The sequence below is a fragment of the Narcine bancroftii genome, chromosome 8, assembly GCF_036971445.1.
Source record: "Narcine bancroftii isolate sNarBan1 chromosome 8, sNarBan1.hap1, whole genome shotgun sequence".
Classification (NCBI taxonomy): Eukaryota; Metazoa; Chordata; class Chondrichthyes; order Torpediniformes; family Narcinidae; genus Narcine; species Narcine bancroftii.
The window spans coordinates 22,943,547-22,970,234 of NC_091476.1; the positions used below are offsets into that span (position 1 = coordinate 22,943,547).

At 38.6% G+C, this 26,688-nt stretch overlaps 2 protein-coding genes across 6 annotated transcripts in view; one reads left to right on the forward strand and one right to left on the reverse strand.

Moving 5' to 3' along the window:
• The window catches only part of mid2 (midline 2), a 192,873-nt gene extending 188,690 nt beyond the window's left edge, over window positions 1-4,183 (forward strand). For all 4 annotated transcript variants that reach the window (XM_069893194.1, XM_069893196.1, XM_069893193.1 and 1 more), the window contains 2 exons: window positions 1,608-1,815; window positions 3,052-4,183. In XM_069893194.1, coding sequence (XP_069749295.1) covers window positions 1,608-1,815; window positions 3,052-3,454 — 611 coding nt within the window. In that variant the 3' untranslated portion in view covers window positions 3,455-4,183. The remainder of the gene's footprint in view (window positions 1-1,607; window positions 1,816-3,051) is intronic.
• nek12 (NIMA-related kinase 12) overlaps window positions 1-26,688 on the reverse strand; it is a 167,787-nt gene that overhangs the window by 22,997 nt on the left and 118,102 nt on the right. The window contains exon 3 of one of the 2 annotated variants that reach the window (XR_011342938.1): window positions 4,409-4,484. Coding sequence is in view for 1 of the 2 variants with exons in the window: in XM_069893198.1 (XP_069749299.1) it covers window positions 4,474-4,484 (11 nt within the window). In the remaining variant the exon portion in view is untranslated. Of the gene's footprint in view, window positions 1-4,371; window positions 4,485-26,688 lie in introns of those variants that run through there. The other variant, XM_069893198.1, reaches the window with a different exon arrangement.

Consider the following 26,688-nt stretch of genomic DNA (forward strand, 5'->3'; position numbering starts at 1 on the left):
AGTAATTACATCAAATAGAGTTATATTACTGTTCTTCCCATGTTTTTCAATGGGGTAGTTGTACTCACAACAAATTAACTTGATATTGGAAAACTTTCCAGCCTGGGAAATTACAGGAAGTTTGCACTGCATCATTGGATCCCCTGAACAAATCTGTAATGTGTGCGCTAAATGAGGTCTTGCTCTCCACATACCATTGAAGACAGTAATGAATCAAACACCTAAGAAGTGCTCAAAGTGTACATTGTTTATTCAGGATCTCTTCACAGAGAATGGTTCATAAATATTGTTGCAGCCCAGAGAGCAGTTAGTGCATTCCACAATCCTCAAGGATTTTGTTGCCTTAAAGTAACAACTATTTGCAATCACTTAGATTTATTATGAAGTGTACCAACACAGGGTCTAAAATTCTGGAGCTAATGTGCAACTTTTTAGAGATTTTTTTTTAAAATTGTGCTCAGGGGCCTGGAATTTACAGCACATTTGAGCAGTTTTCATAACTTTCAAGTGGAAGATCTGATTCATTAATCAACACTACTCACAATTTGTCTCATAAGCTTGCTAATGCTAGCCTGGCAATGGGCTGATAGATGGGGAACAAGGAACAGAGAGCTTTGTTAGTGCTCTTCACCTCTTGAGGACAAAGCCAAAATAAGATGTGATAACCTATTAATTCAACAATGGATAAATTTTCACACAATATTGCCACTGATAGATTAATTTTAATTCCCAAGTTAGTATAAGCTAGGCCATTGTCACTCAGCTACATTTAATAATCTGATATGCTGAGGCCGTGTGTTCATGGCAGGCATTCCTGAGGTTTTTATTAAAAAAGTGGATCAGATTTGAAATTAGAACAAAAGCTACTAAAAGATAAACTATAAGAAAACTTTAGAATCTATCAAAGTAACAGAGAATAATTTACTTTTTACGGTAAATTAGAGAGAAAAGCGATTGCTTACAAATACCCATGATATTTTGCAGTTTTCCTTTGCATTCACAGAAAGGCTGGACTCCCTATGTTTCATTAACAATTCTTTCAAGGGGGAAGGTGTTAATAAAAAAGGAACATGAAGAAAATTAGTTTCTAAAATGTAGAAGAATTGTGTTAATCTGTTTGAAGGTTGTAAGATTGTGGGGTTGTAATCATTCTTTGTACTCAACCGTGTCTGCCTGTCCCGCATCGGACTTGTCAGCCACAAACGAGCCTGCAGCTGATGTGGACTTTTTACCCCCTCCATAAATCTTCGTCCGCGAAGCCAAGCCAAAGAATCATTCTTTAGCTTGCTCCACAGTTTGAAATATAGATCTTAATTTAAAAATTAAAGAAAAATTAACCATTAACCTCAAAGTAAAAACACAATGAAGGAAAAACTCAGCAGGTCAAACTGTGTTTACTTTGCGAAGTAAAGATATAGATACATAATCAATGTTTTGGGCTTGAGCCCTTTATCAGGGTATATTTTTTTTAATTATATAAAGGACACTGTTTGACCTTCAACAAGGCATCTAGAGACTTTCATGTTTTACTTAAACCTCAAAGTAAATGCAAGCTGAAGGAAGATAAAGTTAATAGCAATTTCCTAACTTTACTTTGTGTTATCCAGGCCAACCCTTCAAATTGGACCCCAAAACTGCTCACAAGAAGTTAAAGTTGTCTAATGATGGCCTTTCTATGGAACGGGATGAAAATTCCATGAAGAAGAGTCACACTCCTGAACGTTTCAGCAGCCAGGGCAGCTATGGCGCATTGGGAAATGTATTCATCGACAGCGGTTGCCATTATTGGGAGGTTCTACTCGGAGGATGTACCTGGTATGGAAAAGGGATAGATGAGAAAACAGCTTTTCTCAGCTTCCCCCCCACCCCCAAAAAAGTCCAAAATATTAATCAATATTGACGTCAAAAAAAATTTAAATATGCGTTCCAATTGTCAAGTTAAATGAAGCAGATTTTAACTTATTTTTTCAATTTGGAACTTGGTTTCCATTTTCCTCCTTAGAGAGAGCATAGCAGTTATGTGGCTAGATCACTAGTATGGAAATCTGGACCAAGGATTTGTAACACCCATATATGCAGTTGTATCGGACTATCCTTGGAACCCAAAATTTTCACCTTAAAATCCAGTTCGTCCTATGCAGAGGGTCTAAAATTCTTTCTTTGCTAGCGAACTCTCAACACCACCGCCATCTTCCCGCCATTTCCAAAGCAATCTCACGTGTGCCCCGCAAGTTATTTGCAAAGTCTTGGGACTCCTCCTGGTGGTTCATGTGCACTGCTACATTCATTAACATTTGAGAGAGAAGGAAATCTGTTGCCCACATATAGCCTGAAATTTGCTCTGGAAGTAATGGTCTTAAATATAGAAGTTAAAGAAAAACTAGACAGACCACCTAGTATGAATTTAGATTCAAAAGAGCTGAACACTCGAGCCTGAGAATCAAGTCTTTCAGCCAAGTTATGGGTTCTCCATTACCAACCCATGGTAGATCTTGTCCCACAGTCAGGAGCACTAATGGAAATTCTTCAACAATGTCATCAAGTCAAGATGAACCATCTTGATTCCTGTGTGACATAGTGAGAGTTCAGTAGTGCTCTGGAGTGGACCATCTTCAATCATTTCAATGACTTTACCTCCAGTAAAAGATTAGATGTGAGAATGTTTACAGATACTGGCAGAGTGCTCAGTTTCTTCCTCACCGTTTAGCTAAGGAAGCAGCTATTTAGGCAACATGCTGACTATCGTCTTAAAGGCAATTAGAAATGTGCATTGAATGCTAGCTTAGTCACTAATGCTCACATCCCCAATACAAAAATAATAAGGATTTTATTAAAGTGGTTCAAGGGTCCTAATGAAAGCGAAAACCTGCTACTAATAGGAGTAACTAAAAATGAGGTTCTAAGCAATTATCTTTACATGCCACTCCTAGATGCCATTCTAATTTCTAACTTTTTTTTATATATAAATCACTGTTCTGTATGAAAATGTAAAACTATTACAATCTGGAGGTCAAGTGGTTATATAACTTTACAATGTTTCTCTTCCTCCAGGTATTCTGTTGGCATTTCATACAAATCAGCCCCGAAAAATGAATGGAATGGAAAGAATTCTTCATCTTGGGTATTCTCCCGATGCAATAACAACTTTGCTGTCAGACACAGTGGCAAAGAGATGTCAGTAGATGCCAGCCATCAGCTGCGGAGACTTGGTGTCCTACTCGACTACGATGGCAACACTCTATCATTCTACGATGCCATGAACACGCATCACCTGCACACATTTGACATCTCTTTTGTCTTGCCTGTGTGCCCCACATTTACAATCTGGAACAAATCATTAATGATCCTGACAGGCCTTCCTGTCCCTGACTCATTGGATTGCTTGGAACAGCAGGAATGCATTTGTAGACCACAGGAATCTCCATACATGTCAGGGATAAAAGTCACTCAATGAAAGGCCAGACTGACATTAGGCCCCATCCATCTGCAATTCCTCAATCTTCCAAATTAAACAAGAGTAGCTACTCCAGACAGGACTGGACTATGTATTGTGCCCTCTCATGATAGCACAGGACCCGCCTTACACATAGTGACTACTATTGGTATTGAATTTATAAATTATTTATGTTGAATAAGTTTGCAAATTATAATTGGAGAGATATTGTATTCCAACTGCACTTTCAAGATATGCTTTAAAGATTACTAAAAGCTGTTTTTAAGTCAAAGAAGGAAGATATATTAAGTAGTTCTGAGGATGTGGTTTCCTCAGTTTCCAGACATTCCTGCATTGTACATTAGATCCATCAGGCTTCCAGAGGCTGGCACAAATTGTTCTCGTTTGCTGAGAGAATTATCTGCACCATTGAAGGAAGCTTCTGACTGAGAAAGAAGAATGCCATCCTTCCTGTGTCATTCAAAAGTGGAGCTATTACCATACAGAAATAGCCAGGAGCTGCAGCGAGATGACAGTTAGCGTCTCGAGGAGAGGCATTTTCAGAGTGTGACCAGGAGCAGAACCTGTTCCCCTCAAGTCATCTTGATATTATTCATAAATTCATTTTATTGTCATCTTTGTATTGTTTGTGATTGAAGAGAAGCATTTCAAGGATCTGTACAGGAGCCACACTAATGCTCTGGAATTTTAATTATGTATGCATAAATGTTATAAATATTTAAAGAAAAAGCGGCTGATTTCACCCATTTGAAGAGAGGAATTATTTTCCAAGTTTGCAATAATTTTGGAAATGCAGACTACGGTGATACACTTTCCATTTTAAAGCAGAATTGTATTTAAATTTGAATAATATCACAAATGCAAAAACTTCCATTCACCAACTCAACTCCCTGTTTTGCTACATCAAGAATGATGTGGGTGTCCACCTCAAGAGATGGAAAGGAAAACACCTACCTCTTGTTGATGTGCAACTAACAACCAGGAGAACAAGATTCAAACTTCATGTTGACTGATGCAAGTCAAATACATCCTGAAACAGAAATAAAAACTCATTTTGCATGTCAACATTCAAATGGTGATCAATTATAATGATTCAACTTAAAACTCCTATTAACTAATGTCATCTTTTGATGTACATAGAATAGCCATTGAAAGAAACATGTCCCATACAATCAAAGCAACAACAAAAACATTGCCTTAGAGATTATTTGTTTGACTAGATATTATATTTTTAACTTTAAAAGTTAGCAAGCAGTTTTTTTTAGTTCCAAAGCAACCGAAGGATACAATTTTGCAGATTGGTCATGTGACAAAAACTGAACAGCAACAATTTATAAAATAAAAAAGAGCATTGAACAACACAGTTCATTTGACAACAGTCTAATATGGAGGAATAGGTGAGGTCTGTATTTATACCAAGTTGTACACTTAGTGTCAAAGTTCCTTATTGCGATTTCTTTTTCTCCCCATTGAAGAAAAAGTTTGGATCATTTTAATTCGGAGGAGCTTGCCACTCAGCATTGACCAGTATTTTGAATAGATTCCACTCAATAGGTAGCATACTGAAAGACTTGGAAGTGCTCGCTAGGTAAATGCCCAGTGGGATAAAATGGCAATTCCTTTACACGTGAGCAGTTCCATTATCAGAATTGCCTTTGGAATGCCTGATGGAAGCCCCTTCCATTGAGTACAATTCATCCAGAGAAAATCAATATGCAAGTTTTATTTAAAAATAAAACATGTTTTATTTCATTGTACAATCTTGTAACCTTCCAACAACACAGTGCAGGCCCTTTAGCCCACAATGTGGTGCCAACATAGATATACCCAAACCTTCCCTACCTCACGGCCTTTTTCTTTCATTCATGTGCCTAAGAGCTTCTTAGATGCCTTTATTGTTCCACCCTCCACCACCCACATGGGTCAGGGTGAGATAGTGTAGGCTCTTCGCACACTGTAGCGGATTGCTACAGTGCAATTCGTCCCTGGCAATGCATTCTTGGCACACACAACTATTTTAAAAAAACCCTAATGTATCCCTAAACCTTCCTCCCTTCATTTTGTACGAATGTCCTCTGGTGTTTGCTATTCTTGCTGTGGGGAGAAAGGTGTCTCGTTATCTATCTTCTTTGTGCTTCCCATAATCATACCACCCTGCATGATTCATCTTCCACCTGATCTTTTTTCCTTCTTGACATACTCTACTTGCACCTGCCAAACAACTGCCTCTACACCCTGTCCTCGCTGGCCATCTTCCCTCTCAGTTCTGACCTGAAATATAATCAGGAGGGTGGCATGGTTATCAAAACACTAATACTGCATCAGGGACTTAAGCCCAAATCCGCTACAGTGTGCGAAGAGCCTACACTATCTCACCCTGACCCACGTGGGTATTCTTTGGATACCCCAGCCTTCTCCAAGATATACAGGAGTCTGTTATATTAATGTCTAACTGGGTGTTACACATTTTATGGGCCGGAAGAGACTTCTACCATGCTGGATTGCTTAAAAAACTCCTTTTCTCCCACTCAGATTTGCTCTAAAATTTCTGTTTCAGCACAAGGTGTAGGTTCCTGTAATTGGACCAACTTTCCAAGGAGTGTCATGCCCCTCACAGGAGTGTTCAGCCTGTTGGAGAATTGTCCATGGTACCCAGTCTCTGATAGTATGTCAGTGTTGCAAAACCATTCCATATTTCCACAGGTCTACGTAGACTAAAGTGGAGCTCAGGAAATCAACACAATCTGCTGTGACGATGAGCTGCTAATGTGTCGCATTATGAACCAGTTACATTAATGGAATGAAAAACTGCATACATTTTGGAGAAGATGATTACCCCACACTGCATGTAAATTGAAATTAAGATTTTTTTTTTAAAAACAAGTCTAAAATCATTGACAATTAATCAACACTGTCAACAACTCTTGATTCATCTTGGTTTTCTGCAATGCCAAAAATTATACTGTACATTAGGGTACACTAGAATGAGAAGAATGCATGGGACATCAAATCTCACACGATCAAGCTTGTAGCAACTAGGAAATTATATTTTTAAAATAACAAAAGGTGAAATGGACATACATTTAATACAGAGAGTGGGAATTAACTGGTCTTCTCCCACATTAGCATTTTAAAATCTAGTTGCTTCAAGAGTCCCTAATCATGGGCATATTAACATTGTGGCCAAGACTCCTATAATTCTAACTCCACAGCAAATGACTTCATTCCATATCAATTCTACAAGGGTCACTTGAGAGGATTGTCAGTCAAGTTCAGAGTGACAAAATAAACCAGAATTAGAAAAAAAGTTATTTGCATCCTTCATGAAATGATTTGAATGTCATACACATCCAAAGGCAGTATTCTGTGTATGATTTCCTTTGTAATATTTAGAGTATTGTTTCCCATGATGTGACCCTTTCTGTGAACTGTTACAACGTCCAAAACAGATGTGACAATATCCATTTCATAGGTAGAAGGTATTCCTTGCTGGAGTCACTACACCAATTTCAATTTAGCATTTTCAGGATAAATGATTATTGGTTTGTAGAGAATATTATGACAGGTAGAAAAATACTGGAAGAACATAATTTGTGTCAGCGATCTTAATATCCTGTCATGGAAGTAATCTCAGATGCTTCAGAAAATAAACCACAGTCGTCACTCCTTACTTTTCAAAGCAAATTTTTCACTAATGCAGGTCTTTTATTCATGTTTTAGTCAGCCCCCCCACATCTCCATTGGGTACACAAAACTCAAAACGGTCAACCAGTTTACCTATCTCGGCTGCACCATTTCATCAGATGCAAGGATCGACAATGAGATAGACAACAGACTCACCAAGGCAAATAGCGCCTTTGGAAGACTACACAAAAGAGTCTGGAAAAACAACCAACTGAAAAACCTCACAAAGATAAGTGTATACAGAGCCGTTGTCATACCCACACTCCTGTTCGGCTCAGAATCATGGGTCCTCTACCGGCATCACCTACGGCTCCTAGAATGCTTCCACCAGCGCTGTCTCCGCTCCATCCTCAACATCCATTGGAGCGCTTTCATCCCTAACGTCAAAGTACTCGAGATGGTAGAGGTCGACAGCATCGAGTCCACGCTGCTGAAGATTCAGCTGAGCTGGGTGGGTCACGTCTCCAGAATGGAGGACCATCGCCTTCCCAAGATCGTGTTATATGGCAAGCTCTCCACTGGTCACCGCGACAGAGGTGCACCAAAGAAAAGGTACAAGGACTGCCTAAAGAAATCTCTTGGTGCCTGCCCCATTGACCACCGCCAGTGGGCTTATCTCGCCTCAAACCGTGCATCTTGGCACCTCACAGTTTGGCGGGCAGCAACCTCCTTTGAAGAAGACTGCAGAGCCCACCTCACTGACAAAAGACAAAGGAGGAAAAACCCAACACCCAACCCCAACCAACCAATTTTCCCCTGCAACCGCTGCAACCGTGTCTGCCTGTCCCGCATCGGACTTGCCAGCCACAAACGAGCCTGCAGCTGACGTGGAATTTTACCCCCTCCATAAATCTTCGTCCGCGAAGCCAAGCCAAAGAAAGAAAAAAGTCAGTTGATAGTCACAAGAATATCTTACCGAAGCTGATTGCACTGCATTTTTCTCCAAATCACAAAAACTCTTCAAAGCTATTTCTCAGTTAGATGCTTGTCCATTTTTAAAGAGAAAACATGATTCCCTTTCAGGTGAGGATCATGACAAATTCAATTGCAAATGGGTGAAAATGTAGGGAAATGCTGCATGACATTTCTTGAACACTTATACCTCTGACAAAGGTCCACCTCAATACATATGAATCACATGAGAAAAATGCCTGAACATGTAGAATTGCATGTGACAGATTATTGCAGGATCAAGGAATTGACTTCAAATATGGCACTCAATCATTTTCCACATTAGGTTGGACCAGATGGCATCAGGACTGAACTTTCTTTTTACACGTGTGCAAGTCCAAACAAAATGACCAAGAGAAATCCCATAAGTAGAATAAGCTTTGGGTAGATTCATACCAACCAATTCATAAACCATTAAGGGTTTAAATCAACCATTCAAGATTTGTCATGTGACAAACACTGAACAGCAATAATTTATAAAATAAAAAGGACATTGAAAAACACTTCATTTGACAATAACATGGAGGAATAGGTAAATTAAATTTAATTTAAATTTAAACTAGGCTACGCACTTAGTGTCAAAGTTCCTGCTTATTGCCATTTCTTTTTCTCTCCAATGAGGATAAAGTTTGGATAATCTTAGTTCCAAGGAACTTCTATTGATCAGAATGGAATGAATTTCACTCTTTAGGTAGCATAATGAAAGTTTTGCAAGTCCTAGCTAGGTAAAGGCACAATTGGAATAAAATTGCACATAATCAGAATTGCCAACAACATGCATTAGAGATTTGTAGACAATTAAAAATAACAACAAAACATGACCAAATAATATAAAACACAACAGTAAATTCTAGTAATGCAGTACAAATGTCCACCTTTTCCCATTGGGCTCAACCAACGAGTTTCAGAATTTGTTCTTTTTATATTCAGTCAAGACAGTAGCGATAAGAATAGTCTTAGAATAAACAAACATGATTTGCTTAGTATTTGATATATCCATAATTCAGCAAATTAAAACAATTTCTTCCAACAAGGCAAATCTGTCACTTGTATTAATGTCTAAATTGCACAAGTGTTGTTACTATACAAAATATAATAATTCTGATATTTAACTTATTGAAGACATCAAGAACATTCATAAGTTTACAGTTTTGCTGATAGATCTGGAATCTTTATCACAGCACCATTGGTACAATGAATTGAACTTAAGCCTGTTAGTAAGTGAATCATTAACTAACCAATTTCTGGCACTGAAAGCTGGCTGGGAAGTAATGAGCCTTCAAATCTGCCTTTGAAATATTTGTGCTCAAGAGGAAAAGGTAAAAAAAAAATACCTTTAGGAGTACAAGTCTTGTAATAATTGATTTATCAAACTCCTACAGAGAACATGGTACAATTCTACAGGATAGAGACATCCATTTAGCAATCAACTGGATAATTAAAAAATAAATCACAAAAATTTGAGTTTCAAAACTATCTAGCTTAATTACACAGGTCAAAAAAGTTGCTAGTGGTCAATTAGAAGTTATCAACAGGGCAATAAATCACTATAATTGCATATTTAATTAGTGGGTTAGTATTTGGACATGACAAGGTGCATTAAGTATCCAAATAAATGCAAGACTTCAGTGATTTCCATTAAATACAAGTTAAAAGAACACTGGAGAAATACACAAAAGTCTGCAGACACTACAAGTGAAGTAAAAACAATGCTGGAGAAACTCAGCAGGTCAAATAGTTGTATACAGCAAAAATAAAGATACATAACCAACATTTCAGGCTTGAGCCCTTCATCAAAATATGAACAAAATGTAGGCAGGCATCTGAATAAAATGATGGGAAGAAAGAGGGCAAGGGGAGGAACACAGTCCCATAGGCAGGAGGTAGTAAGTGGATGAGGGAGAGAAAGGGGCTCTGTTAATGGAAAGGAAGGTAAGGGGTGGAGAGCTGGAGGAAAGACAGAGGGATAGGGAGAACAGGGAGTAGCCTCGCAGAAATGGGAGATCATGTTTATGCCTTCTGGACATCTTTACTATATGAAGTACATTTTGACTTGCTGAGTTTCTCCATCATGTTTTTAAAAAATACTGCAAATACAGAAATATCTTCAACCCAAAATATCAGTTGTTATTCTCTCCAATAGATGCAACTTGACCTGCAGATTATTCCTAGCATCTTCTATTTTAGATTTCAACAATGTACAGTTCTATTTTTGTTTTTCCGTGGTTTTATTATTTGCACAGCAAAAGGTTGCAAAGTGGCCCAATTTTATACAAATCAGCAAGGCCAAGACGACGAGAACAGGAGGATGTCGAGAGTGAGGGTAAGGGGAGCTCAGAGGCAAGTGGAGAAAACCTACTTGGAGCTGGAAGAGGTCCTCAATTAATACTTTTCTTTAGTGTTCCCCAGGGAGAGGGACTTTGATGAACGAGAGGTCAGCACAGAAAATACAAATGAGCTGGAGAATGTCAAGGAAGGTTGAAGCATTAGGGCTTTTGAAAATTATTCAGATAATCGAGTCCCCAGGGTCAGACAGGATTATGCCCCAGGTTACTATGGAAAATAAGGGAAGAGATTTCTGGGGCAACAACCATGACTTTGCATCATCCCTGGCAACAGGAGTTGTACCAAGGACAGCAAATGCTGTTCCCTTTCAGAAATGGAATAGGAAGAATCAGTGAGTCTTGTATCAGTGCTGGGTGAAGTATTGCAGAGGATTCTTTGGAGCAGTTTTTACAAGCATTTGGAGAAATACAATTTTAAGTCAGCATGGTTTTGTTAGGGTGAGTTGTGCCCTGCAAGCCCAAATGATTTTTTTTGGAAGGGGGAAGTGACAAAAGGAATCGATGAAGGTGGGGCAGTGGATGTTGTGCATCAGGATTTTAGTAAGGTATTTGACAGAATGGTAAAGAAATCTCTTGGTGCCTGCCACATTGACCACTGCCAGTGGGCTGATATCGCCTCAAACCGTGCATCTTGGCGCCTCACAGTTTGGCGGGCAGCAACCTCCTTGGAAGAAGACCGCAGAGCCCACCTCACTGACAAAAGACAAGGGAGGAAAAACCCAACACCCAACCCCAACCAACCAATTTTCCCTTGCAACCGCTGCAACCATGTCTCCCTGTCCCGCATCGGACTTGTCAGCCACAAACGAGCCTGCAGCTGACGTGGACATTACCCCTCCATAAATCTTCGTCCACGAAGCCAAGCCAAAGAAAGAAAAAGAAAAGAAGTAGATGGAATGTATTCAGCCTGGAGGTCAGTAACTAGTTCCACTAGGATCTGTTCTTTGTGTTTTTTATGAATGAGTTGGATGAAAAAGTGGAGAGAAGTGAATCAGTATTTTGTAGATGAAGTTTGAAGGTGTAGAAAGGTGTTGTAGGTTACAATGGCTATAGACAAGATGCAGAGTTGGGTGAAGTGGAAGATTACATTTAATTCCAAAAATTGTTAAGTAATACAGTTTCAAAGATTGAACTTGAAGGCAGAAAATATGGTTAATGGTAGGATTCTTAGCAGTGTGGAGGAACAAAGGGATCTTGGGGTCCAGTCTATAGATTCCTCAAGGTTGCTGCACAAGTTCATAGGGTGGTTGAGAAGGTATATTTTGTGCAGGCCTTTATCAGTCAGGGGACTGGGTTCAAGAGCTGTGAGGCAATGTTGGCGCTCTATAAAACTCTGCTTAGACCACTCAAGCATTGTGTTCAGTTCCCATGACCTGATGATGGGAAGGATGTGGAAGCTGTGAAGACAACACAAAAGAGAATCTACCAAGATGCTGTCTGGATTGGAGATCTCGTCTTAAGAAAGATTGCACAACAGAGAACCAGAGGCAACTTAATAAAAGTATACAAGATAATGAGAGGCACAAATAGAATGAACATTCAGCACCTTTTTCCCTAGGGCATCAATGACTAATACCAGAGGACATTCTTTTATGGTGTGTGGAAGAAACTTTAGGGTGATGTCAGAGGTATTTTTTTGTTAAATAGCAAAGAGTGTTGGATGCTTGGAATGAATTGCTCGAGTGGTGGTGGAGCCTAATAGGGATGTTTAAAATACTCTTAGATAGGCATGTAGATGTTAGAAAAAATGGATGGTTATGGGCTAAGAGGGTGAGGAAAATTAGATGTAGAGTAGGTGCGTACATAAGTCAGCACCACATGTTGAGCCAAATGGCTAGTACTGCTGTGTATTCTATGTAGAGATTCTGTGCAAACAATTTCTCACCTTGGTAGCAAGGTGCAGTTAGTGTTTCACATCCTAATTGAACAAACTAAAAATTTTGACAATTCTCAATTACTTTCTGCAAAATAAAGAAGTAAAAGCTCAGTTCAATCCATCTGTTCAATCACTGTTTTATGTCACTTCCAAATTTTGTCTAGAAATTTCAGCCCTTAACACAAGACAAAATTAGGGATATTAAAGCAGAACCTTTAGATGTCTAATATTTGTATCGCAACTCAGTATTTAATTGAGGTTAAATGCATGTGAAAACTTCTTTCAGTAGAATTTAACTACAAATAAGATTTTTATTTTGCAATGACCAGCTTAAAGCATTCAGGCAAAGTATGTTCTCACACTAACAAAAAAAAGTTTTCTTAGTCTTTCTCTCCAGAGGACAAACTTACTGACATTGAAGATTTTTTCCTTTCGGGTGGGGGGGGGTGTGAAAGAGTTACGAGAAAGATTGGCAGTCTATGGTTAGTGTCCAAACAAGGATTTAGGGGTTTCCTTCCACCACCCCCCCACCCCACTTCCCCCTTCCCCCATCCCCCCTTCCCCCCTTCCCCCCTTCCCCCCACACATATACCTGTCAACTTTCAAAGTCAGTGGTGTCTTATTTAGACCGAGGTGTTCCCAATTGAATGCTGCAAATTTCCTGCTAATGCTCTAAAATTGCACAAGGAATGGTAGCACATGCATCCTATTCACAACAGGATACAGCTGGCAAAATTCCCATGCCAACCTTGAAATACTCCATATCAAAACAGATTTTCAAAAATTACACAATACTTACAAAACATTTGCATGTTTAAACAATGTATTTGAACTCTTAATCCATAGTATATTCCAAATAAGTATCTTCACAAATTCAGGAGGATCCAATGGTAGAGTTTAAAGAAAAACTATATCAAATGTCAGGGCAACAATTTGCTGCAAGGCTTTACAAACTCAAGAACAAATTCCAACATCAATCAGAACAACCTACTTTCCCAGATAGAGATCTCTAGTATTCCATTTACATTCTGATCATGTCAAAATTATGGAACAACATCAAATCACTATGAAGACAGGTCATCAAACCATCTACTAACCATTGTGCTCTCCAAACAACAGACTGACCTGCTGAGTATTCAACCATTTTCTATTTTTAATTTCAGATTTCTAGCATTGGAAATATTTTGCTTTTCAATCATGAATTCTCAACTTTTCACAATAGTCTCATTGCCAATCTAACCACCATTGCAACACAGATGCAAGGCACACTTTAAGATCCATTACATCACTATGCTGTTCCATAATTCCATTGAAGTCAAAGCATTTACTTAATTTGAATGTGAAATGCTCACATCTTTCTTCAATTAGTGAATTTTCAGGCAAGTGCACCAAAATTCTTACATGCTGCAGTCTAATGGATCTCCGGTATAATACCAACAATAGAATACATTAAATTACTACAGTATGCCAAGGCAAAAACAGATTATAAATGCAAATAGTAGCTAATATTTGCAGTTGCTTTTAGTGCAAGAAAAAAAATTATATTTTAATAGTGCAAACAAATCTTTTGATGATCCCGGAGTAGTTTATGGTTATAGTGCAGGAAGGGTCAAGAGTTTGATAACCATTGCTTAAAATAGTCTTTGAACCTAGAAATGGTGGACTTTTACCTGAAGGTACCAATATGAGACAACGATGAGGATAAGAATCCGTTAATGTGTTTCATAGATCCTTTAGTTATCTCGATCTGTTGGCTTTAGACAAGGACCTCCAATATGTGGACTCACAGGAACTTGAAGGAACTAACCTTCACCATTGTCTCATCAATGACCGTGGGTACATAGCTCCTCTGCCTCGACTCCCCAATAAGAGCTTTGGTCCTGTGAACCCTGGCAGCACATAACCAATTCTCAATCTCTACCACATGTGCAAGCTCATCATTCAGACAGTTCAGGTGCCTCTTTTATCATGGGCAATAGATGACATTTCAACAACTTTTTGCCATCGGTTCAGAAAAATGGAAGTGGACAAGAGCCTCTTAGTAACCCAGAAACTTTACTGAACAGTAGTGTTAATATTAGCACATTAAAATGTGAAGGAAATCCATACAAGTAAAAAATTCCTATTTTTTGACACTGCCCCCTCCTCACCCACTGCTTTTTAATAAAGCTTATATTGTTGACATTTAATGCAAATCCTTTAATGCCCTTGACAGGGGTGTTGAGTGACTCATCTCCCAATTCCCCAGAACTTTTTTAGCACTGATAAAGTGTGTGCACATTAATGATCATTTTCCCAATCAGGTCCAGTGCCTGCATGTGAAAACCAATGATCATTTTCCATATTACCAACAACTTGGGGATCATCTCAAGTTGAAACTTAACTTGACCAACTCTAGTGCTGTGGCCGCATCTCTAGCAAATCATGAACTGCTGGAGGAATTCAGCAGGGCAGATAGCATTCCATGCATAGAAACATTCAGAGAACGTTGCAGGTTGGGACCCTTTATCAAGAGGAGAGTAAAAAGGAGGTGATATTGTGCATACAAAGGGGGGAATAAGCTGGAGAAGGATCAAGAGGTAATAGGATATAGCTTCTGTCTGAAGGTGGGGAGAAGTACAGGAGTACTTACAGAGATAGTAACAGCAGAACCAAGTGGTGGTGACATAAAATTGGAAAACAAAAATTGTTATTCATGTCACTGGGTTTAAGGTTGTCCAAGAGGAATATTGTGATGTTCGTCGAGTTTACATTCAGTCTCACCTTGAGGAACAACATGTATAGTGTGCTGTTAGTTTTCACCAGGAGAAATAGAATGATTAGAATCTAATTCAGGAACAGTTTCCGAACTAATCCACTCCCTATTCTGCTGTCTGCCGTGAGGTGGCATTCTCAGGTAAATACAACCCTGGGAAAGAGATTACTACCTCTAAATAATGTCCGAGAGGCCATGAGGTCTTGTGATTAAAGAGACAAATACTCTTAGATAGTAACTGAATTGTCCTGGTGTGTTTCATCAGCATGAACTGCATTTCCAATTGACAGTGTGATTAAAGGCTCCCAGCTGTTCGCAAAGTGCACCACACAGAGTCTGGAAATTGTTGTTGAATTCCTAATTAAGTGGACAATTAAGAAAATAAATTAGCTTTGGTTTAACTACTGCATTTTAATTGGAAATACTCAAAAATAACAATCACTGTATTTTATAAAAAAGCACTATTGAGTAGAGAGTCCTACTACAGTTCTTCAATTTTGGGCTTGCATTAGGATTACAATGGGTAAATTTTAAAACAGAAGTAAAACAAAAATCTGCAGACATTGTGGTTGAAGTAAAAACACCTGCTGGGAAAATTCAGCAGGTCAAACAGTATACTTTAACTAGCAAAGAGAAATCACCAACATTTCAGGCTTAAACCCTGAAAAACAGTCTGAAGTTCTTATCTTTAAAATGCACTAATAACTTTTCTACTTGTTAGTGGTTTTACTTGTGTATAGGGGAGGGTTTAGAACTTTAGATAATTAAAATATCCCTCTACTTGAATAACTTTCCTTGTGATCCAGGCAATTTATTCTTGAATTTCAGTGCTTTCAAATATAGTTAGAGATTTAGGTTATTTTGAGAACAAACCTTTATGTTACACATGAATGCAAAAGCTTTGAAGCAGATGGTATTTAAAAAAGGTTACACCATTAATTGTTCAATGTTAATTGATGGGACACATTACAAGTTGAAACACATTTTGCTGGTTGTAGATATTAGTGACTCAGAACTAACAATCCTTTTCATTACCAAAGTCTTGCTACTGTAACCAAGTGAACTAATACAAGTCTTGTCACAATTTACAGTTCCAATTACAAAGGAAAGGCAGCACAGCAGTTAATACAATGGCTGGGGGGGGGGGGGGGGGAAAGAAAAATGACTTACTTTCCATAGATCATGGCCCCACTGTGTCTGTGGTGACAAACAAGCACCAATTTATACTAATCATATGCAAATCCAACTTCTATTTCCCCCCACCCCCTAACAATCACAAGCATTTCCCCCACTCATTCACTTTACACACCAGGTTCACTTTAATCCCCAATTATCCAGCAAACCCACATCTTTGGGCTGTAAAAGGAAATCCATGCAGCTAAATGGAACCCACACAGACAACACCCCAAGGTCAGAATTGAACCCAGGTTGTTGGGAGCTGTGAGGTTGCACCTCTGTGGTCCCCAAAATTCTGTAAATGCTCTCTGCCATCAACAAGCAGCAAGATGGAAAGCTCTCATTTTTCCAGGATGAATGTTCCTTCATCCAAACACTCCATACTTTTCACAGTCAACAGCGATACACTTTCACCTCATCCTGGCCTTGTGGATTCATTTTGTCCAACTACAAAGTGTACGCCTGGTCTTCATCACGTCCCATCCACAAGGTGTTCAACTTGTAATACTGACACATCTTCCTAAATGTGGTCATTTATAATGATGAAGGTAGCCAACCTTTTGTAACATCTTCCCCTGCAAATCCCCTCAAGGTCCTATATAATCCTAACTTGGAGAAAAATCAATCAAATCAAAACCCTGAAGCTCATTTCCCCTCAGCACTTGTAGTTGTCTTCACTACATGATCTGCAGAGATCAACAGAGCTAACTCAATAGGTATTCAAAGGCATTTAGAAATGTGCAGTGTGAATTGATGTAATGCCCATGTATCACATGCCAATTATTGATTGCCATTTTGCTAGTAAGCAATATTTTTCCCACCCAATCACAAACGTCTGCAAAAGCTATGATTTTTCAAGCTTTCAGTTCCATTCCAGAATTATTTTTAAAATTTGGATCCAGTAGCTCTGGAACAACTTTTTGAATGAAAAGGTTTCTTGGTGGTGGGGAAATGAGATGGCCTCCATGGTGGAAGTGAATAGGTCGGACAGGTGCAGCCTGCCTTTTGCTGGCAATTTATCTGGTTAGGAGGTGGGCTGTCTTCAGTTACCTCCAGCCATCTTGGATGGAATTGACCATCACTTGTATAATCCTAACAACTATAATAAATTATGTGTATTTGGCAGTTCTACCACAGAAAAATGTATAAATGTCAATCTAAAAGAAAAAATAGTGAAAGTATTTAGGGTTAATGGATCATAAACAAAGGGAAAACAGATACAGGACCTATTAATCTTTTTTTAAAATAAAGGATTTGATTTATACAAGAACTTTTACTCAACATTACACAGGAGGCAGCCATTTAGTCCATTGGTTCTATTGCCTGCGCCTAGGGAAGGAGCTCCATTGGTCTCATTCCCTGTCCAATTCTCTTGCAACCCTTAAATCTCTCCCATGCAAGGTGTAATTTACATCCATCCAGTTACTTGGGAAAGGGGAATGAGTAAAGAGATACTACAGCATCCACAAGGAATCTACATAGTCAACTAGAGAAAATGGAAACTTCACACAGACAGAAGCCAAGGACAAAAATCAAACCTTGGTTCCTCTCTGTGAGGCGGCGGTGCCATTTTGTTTCAGAGGTAAATAAAGAAGTGCAATTCCAGAAGTGTGAGGAGGTAATATGACAAATGACTGTGCCAAAGAGCATCAGAGAAAGAGAAGGGGAAAGTGACCCAAGGATGAAAATTAAAAACCTACAGATGCTGGAAATACTCAAGGTCAGACAATTCTGTAAAACATTAACTGTCCCTTTCCACAAATATTGCTGACTGTTGCAACAATTTTTTTTGGGACAGAGTTTCGGGAGCATAGCTCTTTATTCTAGATGTTGGATATGCAGCTACCAATGAGGATGAACAGATGAATGATCAAGTAGCTTGCATTTCAGGAAATTAGTTCTCAGAATTCTAATATTGGAACCCTTTTGCAGGAGTAGGACAAGGCATCTGTAACAATTCAGAATTTTTTTTAGAAGGTATAACCTGACCTCTGCCTAACCAATGTAGGTCAACGTGACTTAACTGCTGTAATGGGAACAACAGGAAATACCAGTTAAATAAACAAGAATGCAGGAGATCTAATCATAGATGCATTGTTATTCTGTTAGTCCAATTTATTTTTAAGTTGCTTTATTGTCTAATTATAAACACATTGTTTGGGTTTTTGTCAACAAGAACAAACCTATGCTTCCCATCAGGTTTGCATCATGGAAATTCATGTGTTTTTGAGAAAATGCAACTGAAATAATAAGTTTAAGCTCCTGATTATGAAGTCATGCACATGCCATTTCCACTGTGCAACTATTCAATATTAATCCTGTAACACTGCTAAAGTAATACACTTTTCCACTTTCTTTTAAGCTGAGAAGCATGTATTCTACACCAGAGGCACATTTTGTTCTCAAGATAATTGATTGTCAGTCCAGAGCAGCAGAGATCTCAGATTGATTGACTTCAGGACATAGTAGTCTCCATCTGTCCAGTTATTAAAGAATGGAATTAGTTGCATTACTCTCAGGATAAAGGAATTTTGTGACACCATCTCCATTTCCTCTGTAACTTTATAATTGGAGTGGATGGATGAGAAACATTGACCACTTGTCTATTTATTTCCAAGTAAAAATGGATCCAATGCCCAATAGAAATGATTTCAGCTACAACAGTTCATCGCACTATGTTAAATTTCTTTCTTCTGATATGGCATTAGATACTGGTAGAGTGCAAGTAATTCAACAAACAATATTGACTGCCATAGTACTAATCCATACAATTTAATGACCTCAAGTTTACATGTGCAATTTTTGCTGAACTAGTTGATTTCTCATCTTCTCTGACTGCTTGGGAGGCTATTTGTCATTCTGAGTTTGTGCAACCTCCAAAAGCAATCCCCATTTGTTTCCCCTGTTACACATTCTCTTAATCTTAGATGCATCTATAATAAATAGAAATGTTTGAACTGACTTGAACTTGAGGCAAAAAAATTGGACCACATTATTTCTCATGGACTTCAGATTAATCAGAGCTAGAATTTGGGATAACACATGCATTGAGCAGGCACCAGCAAAGATGGGCTAATAGATAAGGCATTCACATGCTATTAATACATGTAGCTTACAAGAATGCATTTTTTTAAAAAAGAGCAGAATGCACTGCAAACCCATTAACTGACATCCACTTAACCAACTCTGCCTTAAACTTCTCCAAGTTTAACCCCATCACCTTTGGTCTCATGATGCTTCTCTCACTAGTGCTTCGAACAACTCTTCTATTTTCCTCAGCTGTAGATTCTCATCAACCATAATTGGAAGCGCCACCAAGCATACCTTGTTGAATTCTCCACTCTTGCTTCTCTCTCAGGAGGATAGGTTTCTCTTTGGAGGAGGGAAACACGAGCAGTCTTTTCATTTCCAATAGCATTCTAATTTCCAATAGCATTCTATCAGACTCTTTTTTTTTTTTTAAATGTCCCCTCCCTCTGCAAATCTTCCAGAATGCTGAAGAGATTGCCACTGCCAGTGTGCCCTTGTATTCTTGATCCTCTTCTCCCCTGCACTTGCTGCCCTTTCTCTACCTCAGATTTGCTGTTCATGACTGCAACACTCTTCCCAAATTAAACACTGATTTAGGTGCACTTTCAATTTGGTATACTCTATTGGCTGCCCGCAATAGGCCTGGAAAGACTGGATGATTTTCAATTATTGTAAATACTGTAAGGTGGGTCTTATAGGATGTGGTCATAGGATAGAGGAGGGGTACTTGACCTACTGATTGGCTTGCTTGATCATTTAAGAGGACAGGCAATAGCAGCTACTACCATTGTTGATCTAGATAATGAACTTGGTTCTGATTAATCCTTTCCAAAAATCACAGTTGTAAACAAGACAAAACTTTTTTTTAATCCATTAGCTTCTTGGTAATTTAACTTGAATTCTCCCTTTGGAAAGGAAGAATTTTAGCTTAAATTATTAGTTCATGGCTTTGGGTAACAGAAAGAAACATTGTATCCAAGATCTAGTCTCAGCTCAGAAAATGATCATCACAACATTATGTTGATGGAGTAATTACCAAGTGTTTTTTAAAATAAACCACATTACTACAGAATTTAATTCGCACAAATTGGTGAAGAAACTCAGCAAGTCATGCAGCGTTCTTAATGTAGAAAAGAACAAGATGTTTCAAAACCATTGCTTCGGGCCTGAGCCATTCATTAAGGTAAGAAGAGAAAACAAGTAGGCGCCCGAAAAAAAAATGGTGGGCGCAGGATCGACAGGGAAGCACAGGACAGAGGATGTGGGTGGATATGGGTGGGAGGACACAAGTAATGGGAAGGGGAAAGCTCTCTGAATGAAGAGGAGTGGAGAGTTGGAGATTGGGTGATGGGAAAGAGAGGGAGATAGGGGAGTGGCCTAACGAAAACCAGAAATGCCCATGTTAATATCATCTGGTTGGAGAATGCCCAGACAGATTATTAGGTATTGCTCTTCCAATTTGCAGGCGGTCTTTGTTTGGCAGTGAATGCCAAACATGTCAACATGGGAGTGGGGCACAGAATTGAAATGGTTGGCCACTGAGAGATCCCGGTCATTGATGTGAACAGAGCAAAGGTGGTCAGTGAAGCGATCTCCCAGTCTGCATCTCTGATCTAAAGGAAGCCACAATGGGAACACTGAATGCAGTAATTGACCCCTGCAGATTAGCAAATGTAGCATTGCTCAACTTGAAAGGACTGTTTGGGGCCCTGAATGGTGGTGAGAGAAGGGTCTGGATGCAATTATAACACTTCCTGAGGTCACAAGGGTAGATACCAATGGAGCTGTTAGTGGGAAGGGAATGAGTGAGCAAGGGAATCATGGAAGGAGTGATCCCTACAGAAGATAGAAAGAGGAAGATGCATCTGTTGGTGGGATCATGTTTTAAGTGACAGAAACTGTGGATGATAATACGTTGGATGCAGAGGCTGTTGGGGTGATAATTAATTTACTTGTTTACAGTCACAAGCACTGAGCTACTTAAAAATCATCAATTTGCACGTGAGTCAGAAATGTCAACTTAGATAGTTGGTAGTACATTAATAACAAAAGTATTTAGAATTATGAGGGGGATAGACAGAGTAAAATGCAGATAGGTTTTTTGGGTAGGTGAGATACAAACCAGAGGACATGGTTTAAGAGTGAAAGAGGAAAAGTGTAGGGGGATCTTTTTCCACACAGTGAGTGGTGGGAGTGTGAAACAAGATTCCAGCTGAAGTGGTGAATGAGGGTTCAATTTTAACATTTAGGAGGAATTTGGACAGTCTCAGAACTGAAGTTTCTGATACATTCTGCTTCTGCCTATTCTGATGTTTAATTGAAGAAGGGCTCGGGCCTAAAATAGCGGCAATATATCTATGGATTCTGAAAAGGCCGGCTGAGTTCCTCCAGCATTTGTGTGTGTTTTTTTCCACCCTAAACACTGATGCTGTTTGGTTGGAGACTGACAAGATAGAACACAAGGGGTTGTTCCACAGCTGATTAAAGAATTAATATACAAGAGAAATGTAAATAACTTCCAATATTCAATTTATAAACAGTAGACTAAACCTTAACTGTTCCAAAAGAAAGCTGAAAATATTATAAATTTTATCTGTCACATCAGATACTATTTTTCATCATGAAATGTTCTTTATTTGCCATAAGGCAGACAAGGATCTGCCATTAGCACTGCCCAGTACCACTGACAGTCAGAGAAAGAGAACCAAGAGAGTTCCCTCAGAGTAACTGATTCACCTTCAGCACTACCACAATCTCTGCTGGCACACAACACTCCAGTTCATTTCAAACCATTGGAAGCCCGAGCCCAGATCAAAACCTGCTTGCCTTCAGCACGCTCTCAAATCTTGTTCTAATACCAGGTTCTCATGAGCTGGTTTCCAGCAGTTTGCAGCCTGGTGTGAGTCCTTTGACCTTAAAATGCCAGCGACTTGCGTGGATTCGTTGCCCGCAAGTCACCAACGGATCAGTGCCTGTGTGCATCCTTCAGTCACAGAGCTCCTTGCTGGTCTTCCACTGTGGTCTCTGACCATAGAATTATTTCCTCTGCTTCTTCTTCTCAACTGGGGAGGGGGGGGAAAGGGGGTGGGAGAGTGGTCTCCCCATTACTGCACCAGTTCTCTGCTCCCCAGAGTCTGCAACCTCCGGTGTTCACTGCTGAGCACAGATGTCATCATCTTGGCACCAGACCCCGCCGTGGCAGGATTTTAAATAAAACGCCATTGGCTCCCATAACAGGCCGTTTAAAGCCTGTATGGAGCCAACAGCAGTTGGACTGGATGGCAGGACCAAGAGGGGGAACATGGTGTCTCTGCTCTCCCCAGATCCACCCCAGCAGTACCACTATTTTACATTTTCTTTTTAAAATATTTTTATTGAGTTTAACATACAAGCTTACATACAGTTTTAGAAAAGTACATAAATCATTGTATGCATGTAAGCACACAAAAAAAGATGAAACTAAGTCAAGAATTCCTGAACATAAGGAACAATTTCAATTGATCTGTAAAACCATCTTAAACCTGTTTGCTGAGTTGTCAAATAAAAAAACATCTAATCTACCCCTCCCTCTAATCAATAAATAAAAATATGAATCCAATGGTGACCTCCCCTCAAAACATCACTGTTTTATGTATGTATGTATGTATGTATGTATGTATGTATGTATGCCTAAAGAAATCTCTTGGTGCCTGCCACATTGACCACCGCCAGTGGGCTGATAACGCCTCAAACCGTGCATCTTGGCGCCTCACAGTTTGGCGGGCAGCAGCCTCCTTTGAAGAAGACCGCAGAGCCCACCTCACTGACAAAAGGCAAAGGAGGAAAAACCCAACACCCAACCCCAACCAACCAATTTTCCCTTGCAACCGCTGCAATCGTGTCTGCCTGTCCCGCATCGGACTGGTCAGCCACAAACGAGCCTGCAGCTGACGTGGACTTTTTACCCCCTCCATAAATCTTCGTCCGCGAAGCCAAGCCAAAGAAAAAAAAATGTATGTATGTAATGGCTTCCTGAGATAACATTATGGGTCAACAAATGTGAAATCTGGCAAAATAGAAGCTAGAAAAAACCTAGAGTTTTTTTTTTAATTCAATATTTCCAAGAACAAGTTTTATCAACAAGCTGAAAGACATGACCTTGCCAGCTATATTCACAAAGAGCCAGGCATGTCCTTTTGCAGTCTCATTAAGTATTAACATCTGAAACATTAGGATTTTGACTGCATCAAACTATCCCAGATGGTTAAAAGTTGGAGCTACATTCTGTTATACTGGCAGAAAAGGAATAAGATTCCACCAAGACAGAACAAATAGCCAATCCACTAAGATGTTACAACCTCATGTTTCACCACATGAAAATACTATGACACGGTCATTGCACAAGAGATACTTTCCATTAATTGCCAGCTCCTCCATTCCAATGTGTCAAATAAATATGTGGGGGTGCAATATTATGTGTCAATCCATTTGTGTCCTTGCATCAAGTAGTACATTTTGAAGTCAGTTAAAATATTTGAAATTTAGAATCTAGCAGCATAATGGCATTTCTTACAATAAGGAATATCTACATTCAGGAATTAGTTCCATATCAAAATCATAATTCATTTTTGGGAGGCCTCAAAAATAGATTATCTTTTAAACTTCACTTTTCACCATTAAGCAAGCGATGACAGTTCAGAGCTCAAGTTAGGAAAGTATTCATTTTTAAACTTGTATCCTTTATCCTTACATTTCAAGACATCCATAAACATTATTTTAGAATTTATTACTTCTATTAATACCTTATCAATTTATGCTCAAAATTCTAATCAAACAATGACTGAGAATAAACAAACACAATTGGAAATTCAGCACGGATGCAAATACAATTAAGCTTCTCTAGATATTCTTAACAAGTAGTTAGAGTTTTCCGACCATGATCCATTATTGAAGATGACAGCACAAACCCAGGATTAATTTGCAGGAACAACAATAGTTCACAATAAACATCTTTAAACCAAAAAAAAATCTCAACTCCTCAAAACTAGATGTCCCCCTTCCACTCATTACACATTTGTTTGTGTTGATTCCACTAATATAAAAGTTTTCTTAGCATTCATTACCCTATAAACAAGGCAGGCATGTGAATGCAATTAACTAGTGTGCTGTGAATGCATCAATTTGCCAAATTGGGTTTTGCTGCTATAAACTCCAGACAACAAATTAAACTGATACTGCTTAATAATCTTATTAAATGCAAATCAGAATCTAGGCTATTTAATTTAAGAACAGAATTAATTCAAGCCCACTGATTTTAGCTGGGGCAATTGTGGATGGTCTTTAATTAGCTTGAGTACTCTTAAGGGTTAAAAAAAAACAGCAAAATATTTAATATTCTTGCTCCCAATTACCATTTGGTGGTATCTGTGCTTAGTTCAGCAATGATGCACATTGATCAAAGGAGCTTTTTAAAATTTAACCAAAATAATAGCCCAGCATCAATTTTGAAAGATGAAGTAGAGATGGAGTAATATAAAATTAGAGAGTTTGCTTTAATGTTCCTTGTATTTCAGATAAGTAAAATAGAACAGAAATTCAACGCCAAAATATCTGTTTTATAACTTCTTGCCTAGGGGGTTCTCAACTTCAGTGCTGTTTGTGAAATTAAATATTGCCATATTGTTAAGAATTTTTCTATTAAATCTGTATGTTTGAAAATACAAACCTACATTCTAAAGAATATTAAACATTAGTGTTCAAGTTATGTGGATGGGAAAGCTTTCAAGGGATAATGGGTAGAACACACCTGGATAGACCTGGTTAGTATAAGCCAGTGGAATTGTTGGACTTGGTTCCATGATGTAAAACTCTAAGACTCTATCTGCATTGTAACTATGTAAGTGGGAATACCAAACTGAGCTAAATTATATTCATATTTTAATGGACAAATTTGATACTGGGGCAAGCCTCTGAATTAGTTTACATCATTGATGGAGAAATTCTGTACCAACCATATTAATTAGGAGCTGGAGTAGACTGCTTGGCCCTCAAGCTTTCTCCGCCATTTACTCAGATCTGATAGTAACCTACCTCTGCAATCCCATCTACTCACACTAATCAAGCACCCTCTTACTTATAAAGAGCTCATCTACTTCTGCCTTAAATATATGCAAAAGATCTGTTTCCAACACCATTTGAAGAATATAGAGTAAAATCTCTATTATCCTCACGCAATTGGCAGCCTCAAGCAACTGGCAAAAAAAATTGCAAATATAAATAGGTACAAAAAAACACAAAAGTTTAAAATTGCCACTCACACTAGTGGTTAGTTTGCCAATCATACAACACACCACCTCAAGCAACTAAAAAATTCACTTATCCAGCACCTGCGAATGCCCATAGGTGCTAGATACTGACGGTTTTTACTGTAGTTTCAAAGACTCAGAATCTTCTGAGAGAAAAAAAATCTTTATTTCATCTCTGTCTTAAATAGCTAATCAATTGCATTTACTCTGTGGACCATAGTTCTTGATTTTCCCATGAGAGAAAATATTTTCTCCTCATCCACCCTGACTCTCAAGAATTGATGTTTCATTCAAGCTCCTTCTCACCTTTTCAAGCTCCAGTGAATACATGCTTGTTTAACCTTCCCTCCTAAGGCAACCATCCATTCCAGGTGTAAATCTTGTCTCGCTGATCTGATATTGGAATATACTTGCAAAAACAAGAAGACCAAAACTCTACCCCATACTTGAGATGTGCATTAATGAAGCATAACTTTCCTGCTTTCAATTACTTCTAATTATTAATTTAACCTCAATGTGAATCTTGAATACCGTGCACAAAGACACCTAGATTCCTCTGTATCTCAGAACTCTGCAAACTCTTGCCATTTATTTACTTATTCTGTCACAATGGGCAATCTCACATTTTCCATGTGCTTGATCTTTACCCACTCACTTGGCTTGTCAATATGCCTTTATACTCTCCTTCACATCGATGTTCCTAGTTGCCTTCGCATTATTACATTTAACAATTATATTGTCAGTGCCTCACCCAAGTCATTTATATAAAATTGTAAAAAGTTCAGCCAAGCACAATTTTCGATGTGGCACAAGCGTTGCACCTTATTAAGTGCCTTTTGGAAATCCATGTATGTAACATTGCCCAGTCTATAGTACATGCAGCTTCCGAGGTTTAAAGTAATTATTACTTAAACTTCAGTAAAATAATTGTAATTGGACAATAAAAACTATGTTATAAATGCTCTGATCATCCATGTTTCTTTTTAATTATATAAATGTTACTCAGTTCTAGTAGATGAGCATAATTTCTCCGGTTGAAACCTACATTGTTTTTGATGTTAGGTCCCAGATATTAAACATCTATGCAATAATGTTGATAATGTTGATAATTGTTTAATTCCAAATATAATTAA